This window comes from Corvus brachyrhynchos, unplaced genomic scaffold (assembly GCF_000691975.1).
Source record: "Corvus brachyrhynchos isolate BGI_N302 unplaced genomic scaffold, ASM69197v1 scaffold236, whole genome shotgun sequence".
Lineage (NCBI taxonomy): Eukaryota > Metazoa > Chordata > Aves > Passeriformes > Corvidae > Corvus > Corvus brachyrhynchos.
The window spans coordinates 222,650-247,779 of NW_008238660.1; the positions used below are offsets into that span (position 1 = coordinate 222,650).

The following is a 25,130-nucleotide window of genomic DNA, read 5'->3' on the forward strand; positions in this document are numbered from 1 at the left end:
CAGGTGCCTTACACAGACAGAGGTGTCTCCTTGTGCATGGGGACAGGTCATTGCAGCTCCTCCTCTGGTGATCGGGGTCCCTGATGCCCTGACCAGGAGCTGAGATGTGCTGAGGGCCATGGGGGGCACCAGGAATGAGCAGGATCTGCACGGACGTGCTGCTCCTCTGAGCACACATTACAGCTAAGGGAAAAAGAAGTCACTCTTGTACGTGGCAGGTCACTACTGGTGATTACTCTGCCCTACTTCAACCAAAGCAGCTTGCTGGGTGACTGGTGCCCAGACCCTGATAAACTGCGGTGGATATCCCATAACGTAGAATCTACACACATCTGTTCACTGTTTACATACGCATTTGGTGTGTTATCAGCTCTCTCAACATGATGTCACACAGGGAACCCACTTGGGTGACAAGCAGCTATGCTTGGGCATGTGTCTGAAGGTGGGTTCCTCTCAGTGACAGTGGGTGAGCCTCAAGAGTGGCACAGCCCAGCTCACAGAGCACTGGGGAGACAGGTAAAGCAGCAAACTTTGATTTGGGGGGGAGAACTCTTCGCTGAGTATCAGAGTTGTGCTCTTAATCAGATTCCTCATGTTCCCAGCAAACACCAGCGGAAGAGCTGGCCTAGGAGGTGACATTCAGGATGTCCTTTCTGTCACCCACCACAGCAGCTGAGGAGCTCCAGTTACAGAACAGGGGAGTGGGGCTAAGACGCCTCCGGGTAAGACAAAGTCAAAAGACGGCAAGTGGCAAAAGGGGGAGGGAAGGAGAACTAGGATTAGGTGCATAATATTAGCACAAGCAGCAACTGCATCCTAAAAAAGACAGCAATGAGGTGGTACCTTCCTTGGTTGGCACTCATTTGGGACAGATGCACAAATCCTACTTCTGGGCAGATTTCAGTGCTGTAAATGGAAATATACTGGTATGGAATTTCTATTAATCTGCTCACTTTGAAAATTAGACTTTTCAAGGCTAAGACAACCCAGTGGATTACCACAGAATTTTCTGAGTGACACTCACTGCAGTGAAGTTGCCAACAGGATGCGTAGCAGAATTTTCTAGTGACATTTCTGAACTAACTTGTTCTTGCAGAAAAGTTCCTTTTGCATCCTTACGAAGGTTATCAACAGTTTCATTTTTCTATATTGGCAGACATATTCCCTTGTGGGTCAGGCTAAACATTTATTTAATTGCTCATTGCATTCATCTGATGTGCCAAGGAAAGAATACAAGCCCCTGCTACTCCTCAAGGGCAAATCAGCTGTGCAAAGCAGAACAGCTCCAGGGTTTTTCTTGGATGATCCTTCATAAAACATATGCCACACAGGGTGGGCTCGCAAAGAGTGACAAGCCGGGTCCCTGTGGGGTGGGCCACAGCAGCAGCTCAAAACTTGGGGTACTCTGCACCACCTCCATCCCCCTACCCTCTGCCAGGAAGAAAAGCAGCTCCTGAGGCTGCTGACCCCAGCCCAAGTTACCTGCCCTGCCTGGGGAGCTGAGGTCTGGCCATGTTGGGGGCTCCCAGGCTCCACCTGGGAGTAGTCCCTGAATTCTTCAGCCCTCTGGGAAGGTCTGGATTTTCACTCTGTCCTCCCAGTACAGCTTGTGTTCCTGGGTTTGGGAAATGCTGCCTGAGGATTTGTTCTCTGCAGTGCACACAGCTCTGCTCAGCACCGTGCCTGGGCATGAGTGACATGCCTTGTACCTTCTCAGCAGAAACTACAGAATAAATACAGCAAATGATTTCTTCAAAACTAAAATTAAGCTTTACAAATAGTTTCAGAAGTGGGGTATGAGTTAGTCGTTTGCAGATTATCATTGTAGTGTTTCTCAGCAGTTTCCCCTCAGACTTCTGACCTTTTGTCCTCAAACCTGTTCTGAGTTGTCATTTCTTCCACTCACACATCCTCTATCATCTTATCACTTATTTCTGTTCCTTGCACACATCCATCTTGCTTTCAGGGCGATGAGACTTTCTGAACTCCCAGCACGGTTTCAACCCCATCTCAGTTCTGTGGTTACCCTTCCACACTCTCTCTTACCAATTTTTTTCTGCAACAAGAGTCACAATATATCAAGTTCAGCTGCTCACACATAACGCATTGGGGCCCAACTCTATTTGATCTGGACCTGTTCAGGCTGCTCCTGCTCCACCTTCGTTGAGAGAGAGGACAAGACTTTCTGCAATGCTGCTGTTCCTGGAGTAAGCCCTGCCTCTGCTTTCCTCACCAGGGAAGGGATTCACAGACTGGGGCCTCTTGCTGACCGGCAAAGCAAAAGATGGTCTTCTGTGTCCACAGGCATTACATTAACTTGTTGGTTTACAAGAGAGGGGATGCCCCATCCACCCCAAGGAGCTCTGGCTGACTGCTGGAAGTACCTGAGCAGCTGCTGTGTTGCCCATGGGACAGCACATCCCAGGAGGGAATGGTCACAGCCACGGTGCTGGGCCCCATTCTGATGTTTAACCTTTGAGCTGGCAATGGAGCTGTGCTGCAGCAAGTCTCTCAGGGGTAAGAATAGCAGCTGCTGTCTTGGCACACAGCGCAAGTGTCCAGCTCCTCCAGGGCAGCACGTTGCACTGCGACATAGAAGGCAGCCTACCCGCCCAGGAATGTCTTCAGGCGCTATTAGTGGAAGCAAATCATCCCCACAAACAGGCACGACCCCACACAGGAGTCTTGGGAGAGCGGGGCTATTTTGGGCTTTTGACATTGAGGATGAAAGGAGACACGTGATGGGGCTGATCCTCCTGGTAGGGGCCTCCTCCAAAGCTCCCTGCAGCCTTGTCCCCTCCTCTAGCAATGGCTCTTGTGAAGGCTGAGGGGCAATTTGGTGTGGCCTTGGAGCGCAGGAGGTGAGGGCAGAGGGAGCTGTGAGTTTGCTGGGGGTGCAGGGCCAGCCCTCAGTGCCATCAGCAGTGCCCAGCCGTGCTTAGGGCAGGTCCTGCCTGACGGTGTGAACCTGTCTCTGAGCTCGGGGCTTGGGGCTGCCTGCTTTATTCTCAGCCATACCCACGAGAGTGAGAGAGATACCACAGAGTATTGCAAGGCTCCAAACAACTTGCTGAAAGCATGCATTGAAACACAAATCCTTTGCATCCGGGAGGGTATTCACCTCTTTCCGCCTGAAGGTCTCCATTTCTGAGTGGTTCCTCAGCATCAGGAATGTTTGAGAGGCCCCTTTTCCTCTTCCCAGGCACGACAAATTCCCTCCCCAACTTATTCCCATCCTTTTAAGATCCTTTTTCTTTTTCTGGTGTGGATTTCTTTCATTCCGCTTTTTTTACGTCTCATTTCTGCTTAATTTACCTTGCTTTGTGAAAAGTTGCACGTTAAGCTGTCAGAGGAGAAATCACCACTTTCCCAGAAGAGTTTTCCAGTTGGATCAACCAGCCAAGTTGGTCCCCCTTGTGACTCCATATTCAGCTGGACTGATACACAGCAGCAATGTTAGCAGGCAGGAACAAGTGGTCAGGGGACTGAGGGTGTATTGGGTAGCTTATAAAGTGCTGCCACTAAATGCAATCCCATACCCTTGGGGGTCAGTCTCATGCTAGCTCCTGGAAGAAGGCCACCTGGCACAGTCCCAGTCTTTTAAGCCATCCCCATGCACATCCAGCACTGCTGCAGACAAAGACTCCATCAGTTCATCCAGCAGACAAGAACCACAAGTCCCTCATTCATGGTCAAGTTATTTTTCCAGCAGCCTAATAAATTACCCTCCTTGGTCTGGCTTTGCCAGTACCTCTGTGCTTGTTGGGCATCCCCTGTGTCTGTCAGAACACAGTACAATGGGTGTGGGCACTGTGCACAGTCCAGCCCTGGCTGCTCACTTAAAGGTCAGGCAGGTGATAAAGTCAGTCTTTACCCCCCATTTGGTGCCATATGATGTGGTTCAGGTTCCTGTGGATCACCTTGCCTGGTGATGACTGAACCAGGGCCTCAGCATGTGGTCTGTGGCATGGCAGGCTCTGTGACTGGTATGCTGGACAGGGCTGTGTGCTTCTCTGAGGATCCCCAGCACTGCAGTGCTCCCACTCGTGCTGCCCTGGACCATCATGGCTCAGCACAGGCCAAGCTTCTGTGCAGTAACTCGAGCTGAGGGTTTGTGACCATGGCCGTGCATTTCTTTCAATCTCTTTATTTCTTATTGCATGCAATTGGCAGAGCTCAAAGTGTACCACAGGCTTTCCACAGAGCTGCATTGCTGCCAGCAGGCCCTGAGCCCAAACCTGCCCTCGTGCTCTCAGGATCCTCCCCTCCAAACCAGACCTACGTGCATGGTGTGTTATGCCAACACAGGCACCATAGTCCTGGATGCAGCCAACCTGGGCACTCCAGGTGCCAGGTGGGAAAGCCAGGCTCTGGCACCTGCTGTTCAGCCAACCCTGTTGTGAGTCAGAGCCAACACAAACCAAAAGTGAATTCCACTTTATGAAATGGGAAAGAGCTGCACTGCCAGCAGAAAGAGCTGGTGCAGTGAAGGTAGGGGTTATCCTGCTAAAGCCAGCTCCATGCAGAGCCTTGCAGGGGCTGCTGTGCTCTGCCCACTGTGCTTTGAGTCTCAAAGAACCAGGGACTGTGGAGCTGGGGCAAGAGCAAACAGCAAACTTTGTACCAAAAGCAGGCAAGAGGGCTGGGAGGATTACATGACAGTGCCATGTTGATGCCAGGATACTCTGGAATGAACAATGACCGTCTGGTAAGGGTTGCAAGACTTTCCTAGCAGTTTGTAATTTTCTGTTATTTTGCACAGCTACTCCTAAACAAGTTACAACTGTTCTTCTGCAGGTTCGTGGAGTATTGCACTGAGTAACCAGTCATTTGACATGGTGGGCTAGGGTCAGTGGCACGGCCTAGGAGCACAGCAGGACTTTGGATTGCATCCTGAGGAACAGCACTGTGTCATAAGCTGCTGAGAACAAGGTGCAGGTAGTCTGCTGAGAATGTGCTGCTTCCAGGCTACAGGAGCTGAAACAGAAGTCATCCCATGGGAAAGCAAAAAAGCCTGTCAAACCTCTAGGTTTTAAATTCAGGATAAAATTGGTCAAACTGCTCAGAGAAGTAGTAAGGCTCCAACCCACAGTTTTGACTATACTTAACTTAGTAACAAAATGACTCTCATTTAAACATTCACATTTGGAGCATCTGAAGTTGCTGGTATCTATTTTATTGACACTGTCACAGCAGCAATGTTTGTGTTCACAAACAATGGGAAAATTCCTACCACAGCTGGAGAGATACTTTGTGGAAGTTCTGGTTATCCCAGAAGAAGCTCATTTTTCAGTTCCTAACACCACCTGGAAAGGAGAGGCTTTGTTTAGTCCACACATGCCAAGATGAGTCTTTTGATCCCTAAAATCATCCATCTCAGTGCACCATCTAGCTAGGATGTGCAAGTGGAGCCCGAGCCAATGCAGTGGTGTCTGGAACCCTTAAAACCACTGTGTGAGTTGAATATAAGCAGGTAACACCAAGATGGCCAGTGTCCACAGCTGAAGCATGAAGAAAAGATTAATTCCATTATTTCACTGGCAAAACAGGGACACAGGTACTGCTAAGCTTATTCCTTCTTTTCAGGGGCAAAAAGCAGCGAGCCCTAAGCCTTGCATTACGGGTCTGGAGCAGGCACAGTCTGTCACCAGGCTGTGTTTCACAATCTCTGAACTTCTAATCTCCCTTCCCCCCTTTCAAAGAGGCCCCAGTCCTACGGGAAGAACGTTTTCAAGTCTAACAACATTCTGTTACCTGCTCTCAGAAAACTCCATTTCTTCTTCAGCACACTGAAAACAACCCAAAGCAAACGCAGATATGTGAATTCTCTCACACTGAGTATTTTCTAACATCTCCCAGGTGCAAGGGAGTACCAGGCACCTCAAAGCAGGATCTAAACCTACAGGATATTGCAGAGAGTGGCCCACAGTCAGTGTGTTCAACCAGCCTTCACCTGGGGATATCCAGTAGAAGATTCCTGAAATCTTGCCTCTCTCTGGGCTTCCAATTCTGTTAGAGATTGAGCATTCCCTCTATAAGGTAATCTCATATCTGGAGCCTTTGCTCAGTAACCTGGACTCAGCCATCCTAGTGCATCCCCTGGGGTGTTGGCAAGATAGCCAGGCAAGCACTGAGGAGTCAAAGCCTTTTACTGGTGCATGGCATCAGGTGAGGGTCGGAGGGCTCTGCAGAGGGACCTGGACAGGCTGGATTGCTGGGCCAAATCAAACGATATGAGGTTCAACGACACCAGGTGCCAGGTCCCACACTTTGGTCACAAAAGCCACCTGCAGGGGGATGCTCCAGGCTGGGGACAGAATGGCTGGACAGCAGCCAGGCAGAAAGGGACCTGCAGATGCTGGTCGACAGCTGACTGAGCATGAGCCAGCAGTGTGCCCATGTGGCCAAGAAGGCCAATGGCACCTGGCCTGGATCAAGAATAGTGTGGCAGGACCAGGGAAGTGATTCCTCCTCCGTACTTGGCACTGGTGAGGCTGCACCTCGAGTGCTGTGTCCAGTTCTGGGCCCCTCAATTTAGGAAGGATGTGGAGATGCTGGAGAGTGGCCAGAGAAGGGCAGCAAGGCTGGTGAGGGGTCTGGAACACAAGTGGTGTGAGGAGCAGCGGAGGGAGCTGGAGGGGCTCAGCCTGCAGAAGAGAAGTCTCAGGGGGGACCTCGTCCATCTCTACAGCTCCCTGCAGGAGGGGGCAGCCAGGTGGGGGTCGGGCTCTTCTCCCACGCAGGCCGCCACAGACACAGCCTTGAGCTGTGCCAAGGGAGGTTTAGGTTGGACACCAGGAGGAATTTCTTCACAGAAGGGGTGGCTGGGCACTGGGATGGGCTGCCCAGGGAGGTGGCGGAGTCACCGTCCCTGGAGGTGTTTAATGAAGCCTGGATGTGGCACTCAGTGCCGTGGGCTGGGTGACAAGGTGGTGATGAGTCACAGGTTGGACTCGATGACCTCAAAGGTCTTTTCCAACCTGGTTAATTCTGTGATTCTGTGACTCACTGAAAGCTGCAGACCAGCCTCTGGAAGAGCCAACACTGTCTGTTGAGTCTCAGGCCAGATCCTTCAGGAGAAAGCAGGTTCTCCATAGTGTGTCTTCAAGTGTGAATATGCTGTATGAGTAAGAGGATGCTGCAGAAGGCAGCCTGAAGCCAAAGTTCTCCCTTTCCTGGATATATACTCTAGTCACTAGTTATTCTTCCAAAACATGGACTGAGAGTATTTTACCTCCAACCACCAACTGAGCTAGACTAGTGCAGTCAAAAGGCATTACACCTGCTCAGACCACATGAGGAAAGGCAGCTCTAGATCTTGTACCACTCTTGGGTTGGAGATAGACAACTGTCCAGGACGTTCAGCTAAGGGCACAGAGCTTCTGTTCTTTTCTCAATCAGAATGCTAGTTCTGCCTGAGGCTCAAAGAAGGGCTGTTCTAGGAATGTTCAGTTAGATTGGCTCTCATTACTTTCACTTTATGAGGCAGCTCCTTAAATCTGAAACTAATGTGATGAAACTGGCCAGAAGACTCATGCTCGGTACCAGAGCCTGAAACCCCAGAGTCACAGAATAAAGTCTGCTCAGAGCCTTCTCTTCCTCAGGCTGAACAACCCCACCCCACTCAGCTTGTCTTTAAAAGCCCCTTCCTTCCAGAGCTGTCATTTCCAAATGATGTCTGTACCACTGGCGAGGCACAAATCTGCTGCTAGACTTGTTTGAGCAAATAGCACACTGGCAGTAAAGCCTTACCTTTGTAGCAGGGCCTTCTCGGGCCTTAGCTCTGAGCTTATTTACTTGGCTCTCAGCAATATCTGCCCTTTCCTCGGCCTCACGTATCTTATGCTGTGCATTTCTCAGTTTGGAGAGATTAATATTGGCTTGTTCATCCTGAAATTGCAAAACAAAAAGAAATTTAAAACCATCTGGCAACATGCTGGGGCACAGAGTCAACTTTTAAACTGACAGTCCTATGAACTGGTAAATAGGTATTTGCTTCACTTTCGTGACTCACGGCTTCCTCAGCTTGTCTTTTGTAGGATTTGATTTTCATCTGCAGTTTATCTACCAGATCTTGTAACCTAATCGTGTTTTTCCTGTGTTCTTCACACTGTGGAAAGAGAACATGCAATTGTATGTCCTTGGGAGACAAAACATCAGAATTGCTTTCTATTTCTACCCACCTGAAAAGTGAGCTCTTTGACATGCCGTTCATATTTGCAGATGTTTTTCATAGCCTCTGAAGATTGTTTATGTTCTTCTTCCAGCTCAGCTTCTAATTCTCGGATCTAGTGAATTAATCAACAATTGGTTTAAGCCCTCACACAGGACTTGGAGAAGAAAGATGTTTCTGACACCCATGTTCAGTGCTGGTACCCACCCTGGCCTCCAGCTTCTGGATCTGCTTCTTCCCTCCCTTCAGTGCCAGCTGCTCGGCCTCTTCCAGACGGTGCTGCAGGTCCTTCACCGTCTGGTCCAGGTTCTTCTTCATCCTCTCCAGGTGGGCACTGGTGTCCTGCTCCTTCTTCAGCTCTTCTGCCATCTTGGCTGCCTTGGAAGGGAGATGACACAAGAAACTGGAAGAATGTGAAAGAACAGCACCTACTGTGCACCAGCAGGGGATTAACTCCTGTGTCCTGCTGACCATTCCTGCCACCCCACTCCCTGTTTTGTTTTTTCCCTGACATGATAATGGCAAAAACATGACATGAAATAGTAGGGAAAAGGATGGGAGAAGTCTGCTTTACTGCAGACTAATTTATGTTATTTAAGACAAACTAAGATTTATTTTGCTCTCAAACATTGCATTCCTACACAATAAAATTAAGCACTTCAGTGAAATATTTTTTGAGTGACATTACTTATAATTAAGGTAAAATTCAACAAATTGCTTTGGCAGCAAAATATCTGAAAAGGTCTAAATTGAAAAATGTGAGCACTAGAAGTTTTATATAAATAGATACGTGTATGTGTGTATAATTCATTGTAATGGTTTTTTTCTCTTTTAATCAAACAGAATAAAAATTATTAAAACACAGTAACACCTCAACGCGAGGAAGAGCTTCTTTCCCTGGAGGGTGGCAGAGCATGGAACAGCTGCCCAGGGAGGGCATGGAGTCTCCCTCTGGAGACATTCCTGTGTCACCTGTTGCAGGTGACCCTTCCCGGACAGGGGGGTTGGAACGGATGATCTCCAGAGATCCCTCCCAGTCATAATGATTCTGAGATTCTATTTCATTTTTTTTCCCCTTTTCACAAGCAAGCTGAAAAACTTTCTTTCTATTTTAATTCCACATAATCTATCTAAGTGTTGAGATTTTTGTTTGATCCTCTGCATCAAAAATCATTAGCAGAAAGAGTCCCATGACTCACCAGTCCTATTGCCTGGCTGACCTTCACAGGTCTTGCATGGGAGGATTTAGCACCAATTCTGAATGGAAATTTACAATTCTCATTTGAAAAGTTGTTAAATAGGATTTTGCAAAGACAACTATTCAAATACCTTAGCCAATTTACTGGTTTCAATACTGCAGGATTTCTTTGTGGATTACGTTTTCATGCAGCACTGAAGAAAGTTATTTTGTTTTCAACTGACTAAATGTGGGTTTAGTTCTTTGTGATGGCAACAGCCCCATCTGTCAGCAGGACATGTTCCCTGTTGCTCTAATCCTCCTCTGACACGTAGCCTTTTCAACCAGGCCCACAGACTGGTTCCTTGTCCACCATGTGACAAGAGTATTTGCATTAACTCCCAGCAGCAATGCCACTGGGAGCCTTGAAAATTCAAAGCGAAAACCACAGTAACATCCTCACATCTGTCATTGCCTTCTTTGCTCTTTCTTCAGCACTCTTTGCTTCATTAGTAACATCCTCTATCTCTGTTTGGATTTGTGCCATATCAGTTTCAAGCTTCTTCTTTGTATTAAAAAGGCTGGCATTCTGTGAAGGAGAAAGAGAGAGGCTTTGAGTATCTGTCTGTGGTCTCTTACACATAGAGACTATCAATTACTATTCATTCTTCCTCCATCAATCTCTGTACCCCAAATCACATCAGTCTTAGCAAAGCAAACTACCTGGGTATGGAGGAGCTGCACACGTTCAGTGGCATCCAGAAGCTCCTGCTCAGCCAATTTCCTCGACTGCTCCGTCTGCTCCAGGGCTGCCCGCAGCTCCTCAACTTCAGCCTGCAGCAGGTTTGCCCTGCGCTCCACCATGGCCACCTGCTCCTTCAGGTCCTCCTGTGTCCTGAGAGCATCATCCAAGTGCAGCTGTGTGTCCTGTATTTGAAGAGCCAGTTTTGCCCTAATGAATTTCCCGAATACTGTGCTTAAAAATAAATCAACCAGAAGGTAAAGCAAGACCTTGAGAGCTCCCTGGATGCTGTGTAGGTGTTTCTGTGTCTCTGCAGCCTGGCGGTTGGCATGGCTCAGCTGGATCTCCATTTCATTCAGGTCTCCCTCCATCTTCTTCTTCAGCCTTAAAGATTCGCTTCTGCTCCTGATCTCAGCGTCCAAAACACCCTGCACTGTCTCCACAATCTTTTCTTGGTTCTTTTTTAGCTGGTCAATCTCCTCATCCTTGTCAGCAATCTTTCTGCTGATTTCTGACTTCATCTGAGTCAGTTCTTGGTTGACACCAAGGATTTTGACTTCTTCGTGCTCAAGGGCTGCCTTTAAAAGAAAAAGGGGGAAAATAAAGAGGAAGGTAACATTTCAGAGAACATTATTATTGTGGTGGTACTCAGTGACTTCACAGAAACTCCTAAAGTTCGTGGCAATCAACCTTGCACACAGCTACTGCCAAAAAAGGGAACAGAAAGCTGTTCAGAATGTTCTTTACAGTAATATTTAAACTAGCTCACCTCTGCCTCCTCCAGAGCTAATTGCAGACCATTTTTTTCTACTTCAGCTTGCTTTTTGGCTTTCTCAAGGTCTCTGATCATTTTTCCATTTGCAGTTATCTGCTCTGTCAGATCAGCTACTTCCTCTGTGAGAGAAGAATGGCATCAACCAGAGGAGCTGAACTCTATGCTTTGTTGCTGCATTCAGCACCTCTTTTGCACACATAAATATGTGTACACATATGTACACGTGTACACAGTGTATGCATGTCTGTCAATATGTACAGATAAAACCAGACAGAACCCACTCATGCAGGCTAAGTGGGGCATCAGTAGGGTTTCACAGACATCCTCACAGAGAGCCTGGAAGAGCCCTGCATGTGTTAAATCTATGGACAGGCACCTGTAAAACTCACTTTCGTGAGCTGTTCAGTCTCCTGAGGTCACTACCTTTACCTGAGAATCGCCCCTCACTGTCTGCAGCAGATAATGGAGAGCCAGGACATTTGCTTTATTAGCTTCATCACTTTACAAACATGCTTGACAACTTTTGGTAAGACACTGATATTCTGAATTAAGATGGAGAGCACAGGAAGGACAGAGTGCTGTCACTTGGTGCCCTCCTGCAGATATGAGCGTGCTCGTGGAGCACACCCTGTTGTGGTTGGTCTGTGAAAGCTAACGGGAAACCAGAGCCAAACACGTACGCTGGAGAGTGGTGTTCTCCCGTTTGATTGTTTCAAGCTGATCTAAAGTTTCCTCATAGGCACTTTTCACTTTGAAAAGCTCTGTGTTCAGCGAGCCTGATTCTTTAGAGAGAGCTTCCCGTTCCAGCTGGCTTTCCTCATACTTCCCCTTCCATTCTGCCATGACCTGGAAGACATCATAGAATCATAGAACGTTTTGGGTTGGAAGGGACATCAAAGATCACCTAGTTCCAAATCCCCTGCCATGGGCAGGGACACTTCCCACTAAGTTGCTCTAAGCCCTGTCTAGCCTGGCCTTGGGACACTTCCAGGGATGGGGCAGCCCCAGCTTCTCTAGGCAACCTGTGCCAGGGCCTCCCCACCCCCACAGGGAAGAATTTCATCCTAATATCCAATCTAAACCTACTCTCTGTCAGTGTGAAGCCATTCCCCCTTGTCCTGTCAATCTGGGCCCTTGTCAATAGTCTCTCTCACCTTTCTTGTAGCTTCCTTCAGGCACTGGAAGGCCACGATTAGGTCACCCTGAAGCTTCTCTTCTCCAGGCTGAACAATCCCAATTCTCTCAGCCTTTCCTCATAGGAGAGGCTATTATGTTTCATTTTCTGCTGGCACTGAAACTGTTAGTTTATCTGTGACTGTATTTTTTACTAGATAAATACTGCAGTCTCTGAAACCAGGACAAATTCCTACTGCCATGCCCTTGTGGCTCTAGTTAGATTCACCTTGACTTCAGCATTGACTGATGTACAGAGTGTTAGTTTGGCTTTCTAGGAAGGCTACACTTGAAAGATACTGTGCTCACTTATCACCTTATCAAAGCTCTGCTGTCTCCTGTCAAGGGCAGCTGCTGATGTGTTTGCTCTTTCTATGTCCAGCGTCAGATCCTCCACCTCCCCCTGCAACTTCAACTTCATCTTCTCCAAGGTAGCACACTTGGAATTCAGTGTCTCCTCCTGCTGCCCTGCTTCCTGAAGATGCTGACAGAGCTTTTTCCTTAAGGCACATAAATAAAACAAGCATATGATTAAAAAAATCATTGCATTATGCGTCTGATTTTAATTATGACTGTATGTAAACCCCAAGAAAATAATTTAGGTCAGGCTATTAAAAGTGGGTCTATGTTCTGCCCAATATACATCGGGACAGCTCATCTCATCTATTCTGTACTTGGCCTCCTCGAGCTCCTCCGTGCGCTGAATCGCGTCCGTCTCGTATTTGGTTCTCCACTGGGCCACTTCACTGTTGGCCTTGGACAGGGCGCGCTGCAGCTCCCCCTTGGCCTCCTGCTCCTCCTCATATTGTGCCCGGAGCAAGTCACAGTCGTGGCGAGCGGACTGCAGGGCGTGGGCCAGGGCGTTCTTGGCCTAAAAATCACCCATAGTATCATGTATTTATGTTAGCTGTGACCAGCAGGCGACCTCATGACCTTGCACATCTGAAATATGATTCCTGCAGCTTGATCAGAAGACAAAGAGCTGGGGTTTCGTAAGTGTTCAGGCAGCTGCCTCTACCTGTCACCAACTTTTCTCAACTCTACCACTAGAAAAGACCAAAAGTGATGCTTTCACCTTGGCATATGCTGTAACTTTTCTTCCCTGTGGCTACAGAAGCTAAAGAAATCACACAGACCATGGCTTTAAAATTTAAAAACATGAAAAAATTCACCAAAACTTAAATCACTTCTAGCATGCCAGAGTCATCCTTAGCAGAGTTGTCCTAAGCCCTGCACACAGTGCTTACTGTACACATCCTGCCCAGGAGTAATTTTACTGTGTTAGACTATAGGCAATACTTACAAACTCCCAAAAGTGTTTTTTAAATGAACTGAGACCTGGATACATTTTGAAGCCTTAGCAGGTGCTCACTGGTTCACGCTACCTTGATCTCTTCCTCCAGCTGCCTCTTGAGTTCTTCCACCTGCTGTGTAAGTGCCTGCTTGCTCCTGGACAGCTGCAGCCTCACAGTTTCTTTCTCTTTGAGTTGACGGCTTAGTTCACCTGTGACAAGAGAGAACAAGTTCTCAATACTGTCCAGATTAAGCATCCTGAAACCAGTCATATATAATAAAAATAATAATAGGTAAGTGGAATCACACAGCACTGTTTACCTTATCAGTTGCTCCTATTGTGTACATACATCTACCATTGCACAATATATTTTACTCCTTCAAAATGCTTTTGGTGGTGTTCTTTCTTTATCTAAATTCACCTGATTCCCCAATTCTAACTGTATCCCTTATTACAGTTCTGATCCACTGGATGCTATTTTTTTCCTGAAGACAAATGCTTTAGAAAATTTGCTTAATTGTTTCTTTTAAAGCCCAATTTTAATTTTGAAGCAGTAGGATTTTATGCTGTCACACTGGCTGAACTGACACAAAATGCTGTAGCAGTTTCCCATAATTGGCCTTGTGATGCAAGAGCTAAACCCTAAAGTTTCCTTTCATAAGATTTACAGTAACTGGAAAACCTTTATTCCATGTCATCCTCTGTCCTGTGGGCTGAAATACACCTTTCCCCTTTCTTGGAGAGGTGCCTAGAGCTTATGCCATCATCTCTAGAATTCTCAGTACTTCTTGTAGCTCTCCAATATTGTCTTTTTCAGATTTTTCCTCAGCCATTTTACATTTTTTCTCAATTTTTCATTTTCGTTCTAAGATTTCCCCTGAGCACTATGCTCAATGACCTTACAACTGGTCAGAGAATGGTACATGAGAGAATCTGTTTGCTACTGAAGGGAAAAAATATCCTTGCAGCACATCTTGGTGCCTTCCTTACCAGACTCTGTCTGGAGCTGGGCTTTTTGTATCACCATCTCATTCACATTCCTCTGGTGCTCCTCAAGTTTGGCTTTCATCTCACTCATCTCATCTTCCAGGGTGCGGTACCTTTTATCCAGATTAGCCTGAAAGAGAATAAGAAAGTGGAATCTGTGTAGGTGTGTTTGTAAAGTTCCCAGCGGACAGAAATATTGACAATTCAAGTACTTAAGTTAAGGAGAAACACCTTGGACTTGGTAATGGTCTCTGTACGACCAGCCAAGTCATCAATCTCCATCTTCATCTCACTCTTCTCCTTCTCCAGCTTCTGCTTCACGCGTTGCAGGTTGTCGATCTGCTCCCCCAGCTCAGCGGTGCTGTCCGCGTGCTTCTTGCGCAGGGCGGCAGCCGTGGCTTCGTGCTGCAGCGTGGCCTCTTCCAGGTCACGGCGCATCTTCTGGAATTCTGCCTCGCGCTTCTTGTTGAGTTCTGTCTGAGCAGCGGTGGCTCCTCCAGCCTCTTCAAGACTTCCACGGATTTCCTCCAGCTCCCTCGCCAGCTCACCACAACGCTTCTCTGCTTTTGCCCGCGTCACTTTCTCACTCCTAGCCTCCTCTTCCAGCTCTGCAGCACGGGCCTATATAACGAGGTAATAGCACATCAGTAATTAAATAGGGAACAAGTAATTCAGTGCTCAGGTTAATGCATATTTGTCACAGTAGAACACCAAGCACCTTGTTTTGGAGACTATGAGCAGAACAAACTTTCTTTGAATTTCACTGTTTTGCTATCGTAGGTAAAGACTTACTGACAGGAAAGGACTTATGGATCAACTCATTCTAACTTTAGATCACAGCTTTCTGTTGTTGTATTGGGTTTGCATGGCCAGGTTTTGGCAGTGGGGGGGATACAGGGGTGACTTCTGTGAGAAGCTGCTGGAAGCTTCCCCCGTGTCTGACGGAGCCAGTGCCAAACTGTGGACAAGCATTACTCGTGGTACTACAGTTTAAAACAAGCAAACAGTAACGATGAAGTAGGTACATAAAGTCTCTTGCCTGCAATTCTCTGATCTTCTTCTGCAAATGAGTACCTGAATTTTGCTGTTCTCCAATTTTATTTTGCATCTGGTTAAAATCAAAGTCTTTCCTGTGAAGGAGATGTTCTTTTAATAAAAAAAAATATGTCCAGTTAAAGCCAAATAATACATTTTTCACCAATTTTTTTTCTCATACTTCCTTAATTTTTCATCTAAATGTTGTTTATCATTCTCCAGATCTACTATGGTTTCCTGTGCAAGTTTCAAGTCTCCCTCAAGCTTTCTCTTTGCTCGTCCAAGGTCCACACATGCTTTTCTTTCGAGTTCTAAAGATCCTTCAACCTGCAACATAAACATATATAAACATGACTGATGGAACAACCAAAGAATTTGCTCTTTCTCCTTGTGTGGAACATGCTCACATGGTTCACTTGCTGCTCCAGCTTGGTCCTAGCTTTGGTGAGGGTATTAACTTTGTCCTCCTCTATTTGCAGGTCATCCAGTGCCTGTTGCTGGGCCTCTTGCAGGGCCTTCTTCTCCTTGACTAACTTTGCAACAGTCTCATCCAAACCTGTCACTACTTCAGTCAGATTTTTCACCTATTGTAAAGCAAAATACTTAAAGGTCACTAATAATTTTGGCCCTCACATAGGCAATGAACACAGATAATGAACTTGTTGTTAGACTCCCAAAGGAGCTTAATTACTTGCATTGTATGGTCAAACTCTACAATCTCTCTGCTTATCTATCAACCCTTCAGAAGTCACAAAGCAATGCTGAACTTTAATTTTAATGCATTTTTGTATGCTTATGGGTTGGTTTTCCTGCACAACAGAGGTGCCCAGCTTCAGTACCAGGCCCATAGATGTCCTTACACAGCAGTGTGTAAGCATTCAAGTTTACTGAACCTTTACAGCCTATACATAGACAGAGCAACTGTAATTAAACATTGCAGAAATAAAAAGCACCTTGTTTTCGGTGGCATGCTTTTCCTTTTCAGCCTTGACCAATGTTGACTCAAGGTCATCAATATCTTTCTTCAGCTCAGAGCATTCATCCTCCAGTTTCCTCTTTCTGGCTGCCAGATCAGCATTCATCTCCTCCTCATCCTCCAGCTTTTCCATTACCTCCTTTATTCTTGCTTCCAGCTGGAATTTTAGTTTGATCAGCTGGTCACATCTTTCTTCAGCATCAGCCAAATTTTCATTTTCCTTTTTACAGAGAACAGAAATGTGTTTCATTGTCACACATTGGCACTGACACTTACAGAAATCACCTGCTTATTAAATGGCTGGAACGTGAAATAAAAGGATTTCCTTTCAGCCCTTTCCTGGCATCAGACAAAACTGATGTAATCTGAAGAGCCAAAAATTATTTAAATTACATACAGTTTGTACTTGCAGCTGTAGGTCCTTTTTCTCTTGCACCAGAGTCACCAATTTTTCTTCCAGTTCATTCCTCGTGGTTTCTGATTTAGCCAGTTCTTCTTTTGTTCTCTCAAACTCTTCCTTCATCATGGCCAGTTCTTTCTCAGTTTCCACACTTTTTAAGAGGGGTTTTAACTTGAAGTACAGCTTCATCCAGGGCCACTGCTTGACTTTCATGAATGCACGGATGTTGTACTGGATGCAGAGGACGGACTCCCTGAAACCAAAGTGATCCATCAGTACTGTGAATAAAGCCCATCTTTGAGCAACCAGGCCTGGCAGAAGACACACACCTCTGGTCAAACATTCTTTTCAACTCAAGTCTCCGGAGGTATCCCCTGCACAAAGCCTGGGTCCGTGTGATCAGCTGTCCTAAGCAATCATCTCGCATCTCTTCCAGGACACCCAGCAAGCCTGCCTTGAAGAACACCTGCAGCCAAAGAACAGACATCATCTGTTGCTGGGCTTACATTTCAGTGCAATGAATGATGGCAAAATTAAACATTTACCTTAGTGTGTCCAAATTTGTACTGAGTATGATCAATCTCAATGGAAGACAGCAACTTTTCACACGCCTTCTTGCTATCAATAAATGTTCCTTCTGGAATGACACTGGCATTCAGAAGGTGGTATCTGATAAAACAAAGAAAAAGCTTACCCATCAGAACCATTTTAGTGCACAGGATGCCACAAGAACAGCTGTCAGTTTGAAGATACAGAGGAAGGCTGAGTCTGACTCACACCTCCAGCCTCAAATAGCAAAGCAGTAAGAAAAGCAGCAAATACCAGCAGGTCAGTTCAGTAGGTTCCAAGGATGCATTACAGCCCTCACTGGAACGGAGAGACTCTGCTCATCTGTGTCACACTCATTATCACCAGTTTGGTGAATTTAGCAACCCTTTATAAATGTCTTAATTGCACAGCAGTTCCCAAGACAAGATTTTTTGGTTGTGGGGTTTTATCTATAAAGGAATGTGCTAATGCTGTAGAAAGGCTAGCATGCAGAAATGTTTGCCCAGCAGAAAATGAGAGGACCATGTGGAACTAACTTGGATTTCCTCTTGAAGTCGCTTTTGTTACTGCAGCTCCATTTGCCAGTTAAACTTAACATTTCATCAAGAAGGAGTATTGGGTTTAACACAATTTCCTCTCTGTGAAACCTTTCTAGTTAGAATTATTTAAACCACGTTCTTCAAAACTCTATTAGATAGCTGTTAAATACAGGATGTGCACAGACCACCCTCTGTATTTTTGCTGAAACATGCTTGTGTCCAATTTGAGATTTAAAGCAAAGAATATCCAAACATTCAGATTAACAGGAATGAATTAAAAATAGATTTTGGCATACAGTGTTGAGGAAGGCATCTGGGTGGGCACTGCCCACACAGACCATGCTATTAGATATGTCTTCTGCTTTCCGTGAGTGTTAAATATTAAAATAGTCCTTTCCTAACAACTGTATCATGGACTGGTTTAGCAAGACTCTTCTTTCAAATGAATTGGGCTCAATGCAGACACAAGAATGTCATTACTGACCTCTGTTTGAAATCCCCATATGATATCTTGTTAGGAAATCCTTTCCTGCAGATCCGAATGCCTTCCAGAACACCATTACACCGCAGCTGGTGCAGAACAAGCTTGTGATCCATCAGGCCTGTGACAGAGCAACATGGGGACATACTGATTGTTCTAGCATTGGTCAATTGCTCTTTCTGCACCTTTCTATGTTTTATGAATTACCTGGGGTCTTTGTTTCATTGGGAATGATGCAACGCACAAAGTGAGGATGAGTTGTTCGTAAGTTCGACATCAGCTTATTTAGATTTTCCTGTAAAACAGAGATCATTTCTAATCTCTGTATTATCTCAGTTCTCAAAGTGATTTGGCTCTGCTGAAAAGTAAAAATTCAGAACTTTCTCCTTGCTCCTCTAGTGAATATTCTACAATCCTTTGTAGGCATCAGCAAAGTAAATGGCTACTGCTGAAGAACTTCCCTCCTGTCTAAAAATGAAAATGTGGCTGTGGAGCCAGGTGTGACAGGACTGTCCTGTCAGCAGTCTCTGCCAGAGAACACACTTACCCGAAAGAGTACAGAGACAGTTTGGAAGGAAGAGCCCTTTTTCTTGGTTCCTTTCTTCTTTCCACCATCTTCAGCTGGAAAATGAGATGACAGTCCAGCTGAGGAACTGCCGCAGATCCCTTTGCCAGTGTTGTAATTGTGCATCTAATGCACAGCACACAAGCACTGACTCAACAGTGATACATGCCAGGTAAGAGGTACAGTAGGAAACCCCAAACTGGAAACATAATCCTCCAAGCTTACCTTCATCTAAGGAAGCAAAACTGGCATAAAGATGGCATAAAACTTTCATAGATGATTTCTGATACAGCGCCACAACAGTTTCATTCAGAGGGTCCTTGTTCTTCTCCAGCCAGCCAGTGATGTTGTAGTCCACTGTGCCAGCATAGTGCACCAGGGAGAAGTGGGCCTCAACCTTGCTTTTACCAGGCTTGGGCTTCTGGAAGTTGCTGGACTTGCCCAGGTGCTGGTCATAGAGCTTGTTCTTGAAAGAGGTGTCAGTTGCCTTGGGGAACATGCACTCCTCTTCCAGGATGGAGAAGATGCCCATGGGCTGAATAGAAAAATGGTGTTTCCAAATAAGATGAATTCAAGCAATAATAATACAGAGTGAAAGACATGCTAAAATTGAAGTACTGGAGGTATTTTATAGAGAATTAGCCTGGGAGAAGCAGGTAAGCAAGATTTTTTGTGAACAGCCAGCAAGATACTTAAAAGGACTCATAAGATTTTAATATACTGTTTTGAACTCCCCAGACAGCATGTGGAAAACAAAAGAAGTCAGGCAAAAACTGTGTAGTAACTTCTTAGAATACAGTAGTGACTTCTTACTCAGAAGGAACAAAAAGCATGAGGCTTTCTGGCATTTGAATTCAACTGACAGAGAAACCTGAGGAAGAACGAATATGCAAAGAGAGGAGGAAGGAGGGAAGGGAGGGAAGGGAGGGAGGGAGGGAGGGAGGAAGGGAGGGCCTTTTTAGAAGACAGGATACATTCCCAGTCAGTGGATAATTAATTAATCACAAGGGTAATGTTTAAAGAAACAGAAGAGGTGAAGAGACCTGAAAGTTTCCCAGAGAGATTGTATTGAAGGCACTCAGTGCAAACACTCTAAAGAACCCTTTACAGATCCAATTTGTGTGATTGCACAAGATGCTTAAGAAACTCACCTTCTCAATGAGCTCAATGCAGGCAGCCAGGTCCATCCCAAAGTCAATGAACTCCCATTCAATTCCCTCCTTCTTGTACTCCTCCTGCTCCAGCACGAACATGTGGTGGTTGAAGAACTGTTGCAGTTTCTCATTGGTGAAGTTGATGCACAGCTGCTCCAGGCTGTTAAACTAATATTTGAGTACGTGTGTTAATAGTGTTAAACTGATACATTTTTTTCACAGAGATCTCATGGCAAGGTCAGCCAGACTGTCCCAGACAGGTTTTGGTAACAGTGTAAAGATATACCATGGGTGTCCAGGCTTACAGAAAAGTTGAGCAGTGCAGCACACGGTTGCTGCAGCCTGCATTGGCCATGTTTTGGGTGGCCCTAATGTCACTAAATATGGATACTCTCTTCTGTGGGGAGAGAGACAGCAGCTTCAAGACTATGTCTCTTCTCTTACAAAGCGGGTGATGGATCTACAAAGGCAGAAGCAGCTTCAGACAGATTTGCCCTGTTCTTGAGGGCAGCACTGGGGTGAGAAGGAGGAAAGGTCAGAGAAGTCAAACAAAATGAAAACAGTGTTTAGAGACAGGCAGAAGTCCGAGAGTACTGTGTAAAAGCAAACCTCAAAGATCTCAAAGCCAGCAATGTCTAAGACCCCAATGAAGTGCTGTCGTGGCAGCTTCGTATCCAGCTGTTGGTTGATGCGAACAACCATCCACAGGAAGAGTTTTTCATAGACAGACTTGGCAATGGCATTCACTGCCTGGTGCACCTGCAGGGAGATGGTCACACACCTGTCAGGGCACTGCCAGTGCATCCCCAGGATAAAACACCCCTCACCATGCCCACCTACACAGCCCACCCAGTGCACTAACAGCCCTTAATGGTCCCGACCATTCTCAGCTGTGACCTGCACCCATTCCTGTTCCTGAGGGAGAGGACGGTCCCTGCTGCTCCTTGACACTCACCTGATCCACTGTTTGGCCCTTCATGACATATTCATTTCCCACTTTCACCCGGGGATAACACAAAGCTTTCAGCAAGTCTGCTGAGTTCAGGCCCATCAGATATGCTGCTTTGTCAGCCTCTGGAAAACAAAGTAATAACTTGAAATACTTTCTTCTTAGCTCAGGCACACACAGGGCATGGGAACCAGCCAGAGCTCACTCTGAAACCTGCAACCTGATTGGCTTAACCCCATCCACAAATCTTGACTAACATTCTCATTTACTTTTCTGAACAGCCTTGAAGGACTGGTCCTCATGATGGAGTGGCTACAGCAGCCCCAACAGATGTGGTGAAACCTATGAGTGCACTGTTGATGGGACACCACAGAGTTTTTCCCTTCAAGCCACTTCTCCACAGTATCACCCAAGCAGAACAAGTCTGTATGTGTAACCAGAAACTGGAGAGCACTACAGTAATGTGCCCCAGGCACAGAGTCCTACAGCAGAGTCATCAGGAATAAAGTGGATGCACAAAGTGCCTCTACTTGAGACGGTAAGTTGAAAATCAAACCTCCTTTTTATGTTTGTCAAGGAACAACTGCATCTCTCCTGGAAGACTCCCTCCATTTCTAGTGAAGTTTTATGTTTGTCAAGGAACAACTGTCTCTCCTGGAAGACTCCCTCCATTTCTAGTGAAAAATGGCATGGAAACAGTTGGAAATAGTTCTCTTCCCAGCTATGAAGGTGTTACCTTCTGTGCCATCAGGCTCTGCCTGCTCCTCACGTGTTTTCTGCTTGAACTTCATGTTTCCATAGTGCAGGATCGCCCCCGTCAGCTTGTAAATCGTCATTCTCTCATCAGGGCTGAAGCCCAAAGTGTCAATGGCTGCCTACACACCAGACAGATCAGCTGGCTTTAACAGTGGTGAGAGTAAAAGTGACACTGTCTCTCCTTGCTAACTGTACTCACATCTGTGGCTACAAGCTCCTCCCGGTCATCGATGCTGGCCACAGAGATCTGCCCTTGGCTGATGAAGGGATAGTCATATGGGTTGGCTGTGACAAGGAGCATCTCTGAAAGGCAAACACAGGACTGAGAGCCAGAGCCTGGCAGTGAAGATGGAACAATGGCTCAGCAAGGTTTCACAGGCTCTCCTTCCTTTTGCATCCCAAACTCTTGGTTTTCTATTAAGAGACCAGAAAGACAGAGTAAAGCCTCTCATCTGCCTTCCCCTGGCTGAGCAGTCCTTCCACTTTAATGTCGAGAACCCAGAGCTGAGCACTCAGCACTGGCAGACACAGAACACAGGCCATCCACAGAAATAGTTTTTAAGAAAGAGGCCTTTAGATAAGGCTCATTTGTGCTTATCCTCATACATGACACACACTAATCCCTGAATGCACTTGCACCCCCTGGGGCTGGGTGCTGTGGTGCACATGAGTGATGCACACATGTGTGTTCATCTCCATCTAACTGAGGCCAAAATTCCCAAGTAATTTTCAGTCCTGAATCCTATGGCAGAGTAAGAGGAGAGGGGCAGGCATGCAGCTGTGTGGTGGGGCTGTGTGCAGAAGAGGAAGCCCTCTGTACACCGAGGGTAAATATGTCTGTCCTTGTACAGACACAGCAATCTCCCTGGGGAGGGAAGAGTGAGGTGGTAAACAGTCAGAGGGCACAGAGTGGGAGGGTGGGAGCAGGAGCTCCACCTTGGGAAATGTTCTGTGGGTAGTTGGGAGGGATGGGCAGAGTGGACCGAGGATGAGTGCAGTAGCTGAGTGTGTGGCAAAAGGGACAGACGTGGGGCATGGGTAGGGAATGCCATGGCAGTGGGAAGGGGGAGGTCAGAGGGGCTGTGCTGGAAACAGGAAATAACTTCTCCCCGTATGACGAAAAGCTCAGATAAATGGTTTGTAGATCAGGGTAGCTGGCCATCCTGCACCCAGAATTGCTTACCTTTCTAATGAAGAGTATTCCCAGGATCTGGCCCATCTAAGTTGGAATTTCCACACCACTGAGAATAGCAAGGTGTGAGGCAGAGTACATTGGCCACCCCTGCACCTCACCTGCACACAGATTGTATTACAACTTACCCAGGGAGGATAAATGGAGATGGAGTAAGCCCTAGTGTGACCCTGTTATGCAGAGACACAAGTACAGCTTGGGGAACCTGGGCAGGATGTAAATCAGCACGTGATCCCTGCTCTGCACAGACTGAGGCACTGCCAAAGGGACACCTGGGGGCATGTGACACAGGGCACTGTGCCCTGGTGCCACTGGACCCTCTGTCACTGAGCTGGCACATTGAGGGAGATGTTTCCCACACTGACTTTACTCAATGTCACCAGGTGAGGGCTGTCCTTACCAAGCAGTTCAGGCTTCTTATTGGAGAGGATCTGGTAGAAGATATGGTAGCTTCTCTCAGCTTTCAGCTGGAAAGTGACTCTTGACTTTTCCAGCAAGTCTGTAACATGTATGCACACAGACATTTTTCAGGTTCTTTACTTTCCAGCGAAGCTGTCAGCCCTCCCCCCAGTTACTCACAGGTCTCAATGTCACCAGAGGCCAGTTTTCCAGAGGTTCCAAAGTGGATACGGATGAATTTACCCTGGCAAGCAGACAAAAGGTGGTGGTCAGTGTAGAAATCTCAGAGTATTTTTACCTCTTCCGTCTTAGTGACAGCATCACCAAATCAGTCTGAATTAGCTTCAATATATAAAGATAGATAAAGGGGCTGCAGCAGTGTGAGCAGAAAACAGCTGCTAATACATCAGCATCTCATAAATAACAAGGAATTGGTAAGCAAGAACATTTTTCCCAGCCAAGGGGCTTGCAGTCACAACTAACAAGCAGGCAAAGAGCATTAGAAACACAGGAGGGCAGAAAGACAGACACAGGATGACTCACGAAGCGTGAGGAGTTGTCATTTCTCACAGTCTTGGCATTCCCAAAGGCCTCCAGCAGTGGGTTGGCACTGAGGATTTGATCCTTGAGCATACCCTGCAAGAATAATTGAATAATTAATGAAAAACACCATGAGCTATGTGGTAGGAAGAAGTGACTCTATGGTTTGGTTACACGTACAGCCACATGCCCTTCATTTCAGCTGTACACTGCTGCTGCAGCACCTCCTCAACTCCAGCACCAAGAACCAGTGCCGGGGGTAAACAACAAATAACTTGTTGTCATCTTAGTCGGAATTTCCCAAACAGTCAGAGCTCTCAGGTCCCAGCCACAGGGACAGATTGATCCATGCTAAGAAATGAGCCTCTGATTCTTCCTGGGCACCAATCCTGCAGACCTGGTTTCAGTCCAGGTAAAGCTACACCTGGGCAGCATCAGTGGCAGCTCTGGTGGCTTGTATTTGTTGTGGTGCTAACTGCACATCAGCCCCTGGTCCTACTGCCTTTCGAAGAGTGGCTGAAGTTAATAAAAGATATTTTGAGTTAAGTGTGTGTCACCAGTGCTGTCCACAGCCACAAGGGGATAACATCCTGAGCTGCCCCTCACCAAGCCCTTCCTCCTCACACCTTCATCCGGGACTCCTTCTTGGTGGCCGGATCCCCGCTGGCTGCTATTGTGGCGTAGTACTGGATGACACACTTCGTGTTCACCGTCTTCCCAGCACCGGATTCTCCGCTGCAGAAAGGAAGCCCAGAGTGAAGAATAATCTGCCCACTTTTTGTTGGAGACAAAGTCCAAAGTGGCAGATGCACTTGCGTGTAGGAACTCAGAGTGCCTAGAATATTTCTCTGCCTGTTTTTAAGGGTTCCCACCCCCCTGAACAACACTGTTTTAGCTTCAAACCTTGGAAAAAATTACCAACAGTCAGACAACAACTAGAAAATACAGTGGTGTGAATTAGGTGATAGACTACGATGTAAGATTGTCATAGGGTGAAAAATTTAGAGGTTTTAGGCTTCTCTTTATAGTAAATAGATAAGAGTAAAAAATATCAAAATGGAGGATTGTTGTTGTTCTCTAAACCTTCTTCTCCTTCTTCTACTACTCCATGTTCTGCAGTAAAAGTAGTTTGGATTGATTGGATAGAAAATTCTGCAGTTCCTGCCCGTGTTACTGAATAATTGGTAAGAAAGTGAAAATAATGTACATTTTTAGTAACTATTGGCTAAAATATCTTTAAAAGGCTGTGTAAATCTTGGTAATGGCTCTCTCGC

The 25,130-nt window shown here is 46.4% G+C and overlaps 1 protein-coding gene across 2 annotated transcripts in view; it reads right to left on the reverse strand.

Moving 5' to 3' along the window:
• Positions 1-5,144: 5,144 nt before the first annotated feature.
• The window catches only part of LOC103618005 (myosin-3-like), a 26,705-nt gene continuing 6,719 nt past the window's right edge, over positions 5,145-25,130 (reverse strand). The window contains exons 5-39 of one of the 2 annotated variants that reach the window (XM_017737715.1): positions 24,483-24,591; positions 23,860-23,952; positions 23,497-23,560; positions 23,318-23,416; positions 21,925-22,028; positions 21,706-21,844; positions 20,976-21,094; positions 20,630-20,779; positions 20,018-20,188; positions 19,092-19,401; positions 18,849-18,922; positions 18,509-18,596; positions 18,305-18,422; positions 17,278-17,401; positions 17,062-17,198; positions 16,730-16,985; positions 16,310-16,552; positions 15,764-15,940; positions 15,538-15,683; positions 15,361-15,451; positions 14,553-14,942; positions 14,325-14,451; positions 13,426-13,544; positions 12,715-12,911; positions 12,357-12,540; positions 11,548-11,713; positions 10,862-10,986; positions 10,362-10,670; positions 10,074-10,277; positions 9,814-9,939; positions 8,381-8,551; positions 8,184-8,288; positions 8,015-8,110; positions 7,753-7,890; positions 5,145-5,306 (exon numbers count right to left, since the gene is read on the reverse strand). In XM_017737715.1, coding sequence (XP_017593204.1) covers positions 5,283-5,306; positions 7,753-7,890; positions 8,015-8,110; positions 8,184-8,288; positions 8,381-8,551; positions 9,814-9,939; positions 10,074-10,277; positions 10,362-10,670; positions 10,862-10,986; positions 11,548-11,713; positions 12,357-12,540; positions 12,715-12,911; positions 13,426-13,544; positions 14,325-14,451; positions 14,553-14,942; positions 15,361-15,451; positions 15,538-15,683; positions 15,764-15,940; positions 16,310-16,552; positions 16,730-16,985; positions 17,062-17,198; positions 17,278-17,401; positions 18,305-18,422; positions 18,509-18,596; positions 18,849-18,922; positions 19,092-19,401; positions 20,018-20,188; positions 20,630-20,779; positions 20,976-21,094; positions 21,706-21,844; positions 21,925-22,028; positions 23,318-23,416; positions 23,497-23,560; positions 23,860-23,952; positions 24,483-24,591 — 5,293 coding nt within the window. In that variant the 3' untranslated portion in view covers positions 5,145-5,282. Of the gene's footprint in view, positions 5,307-7,752; positions 7,891-8,014; positions 8,111-8,183; positions 8,289-8,380; positions 8,552-9,813; positions 9,940-10,073; positions 10,278-10,361; positions 10,671-10,861; positions 10,987-11,547; positions 11,714-12,356; positions 12,541-12,714; positions 12,912-13,425; positions 13,545-14,324; positions 14,452-14,552; positions 14,943-15,360; positions 15,452-15,537; positions 15,684-15,763; positions 15,941-16,309; positions 16,553-16,729; positions 16,986-17,061; positions 17,199-17,277; positions 17,402-18,304; positions 18,423-18,508; positions 18,597-18,848; positions 18,923-19,091; positions 19,402-20,017; positions 20,189-20,629; positions 20,780-20,975; positions 21,095-21,705; positions 21,845-21,924; positions 22,029-23,317; positions 23,417-23,496; positions 23,561-23,859; positions 23,953-24,482; positions 24,592-25,130 lie in introns of those variants that run through there. The other variant, XM_017737714.1, reaches the window with a different exon arrangement.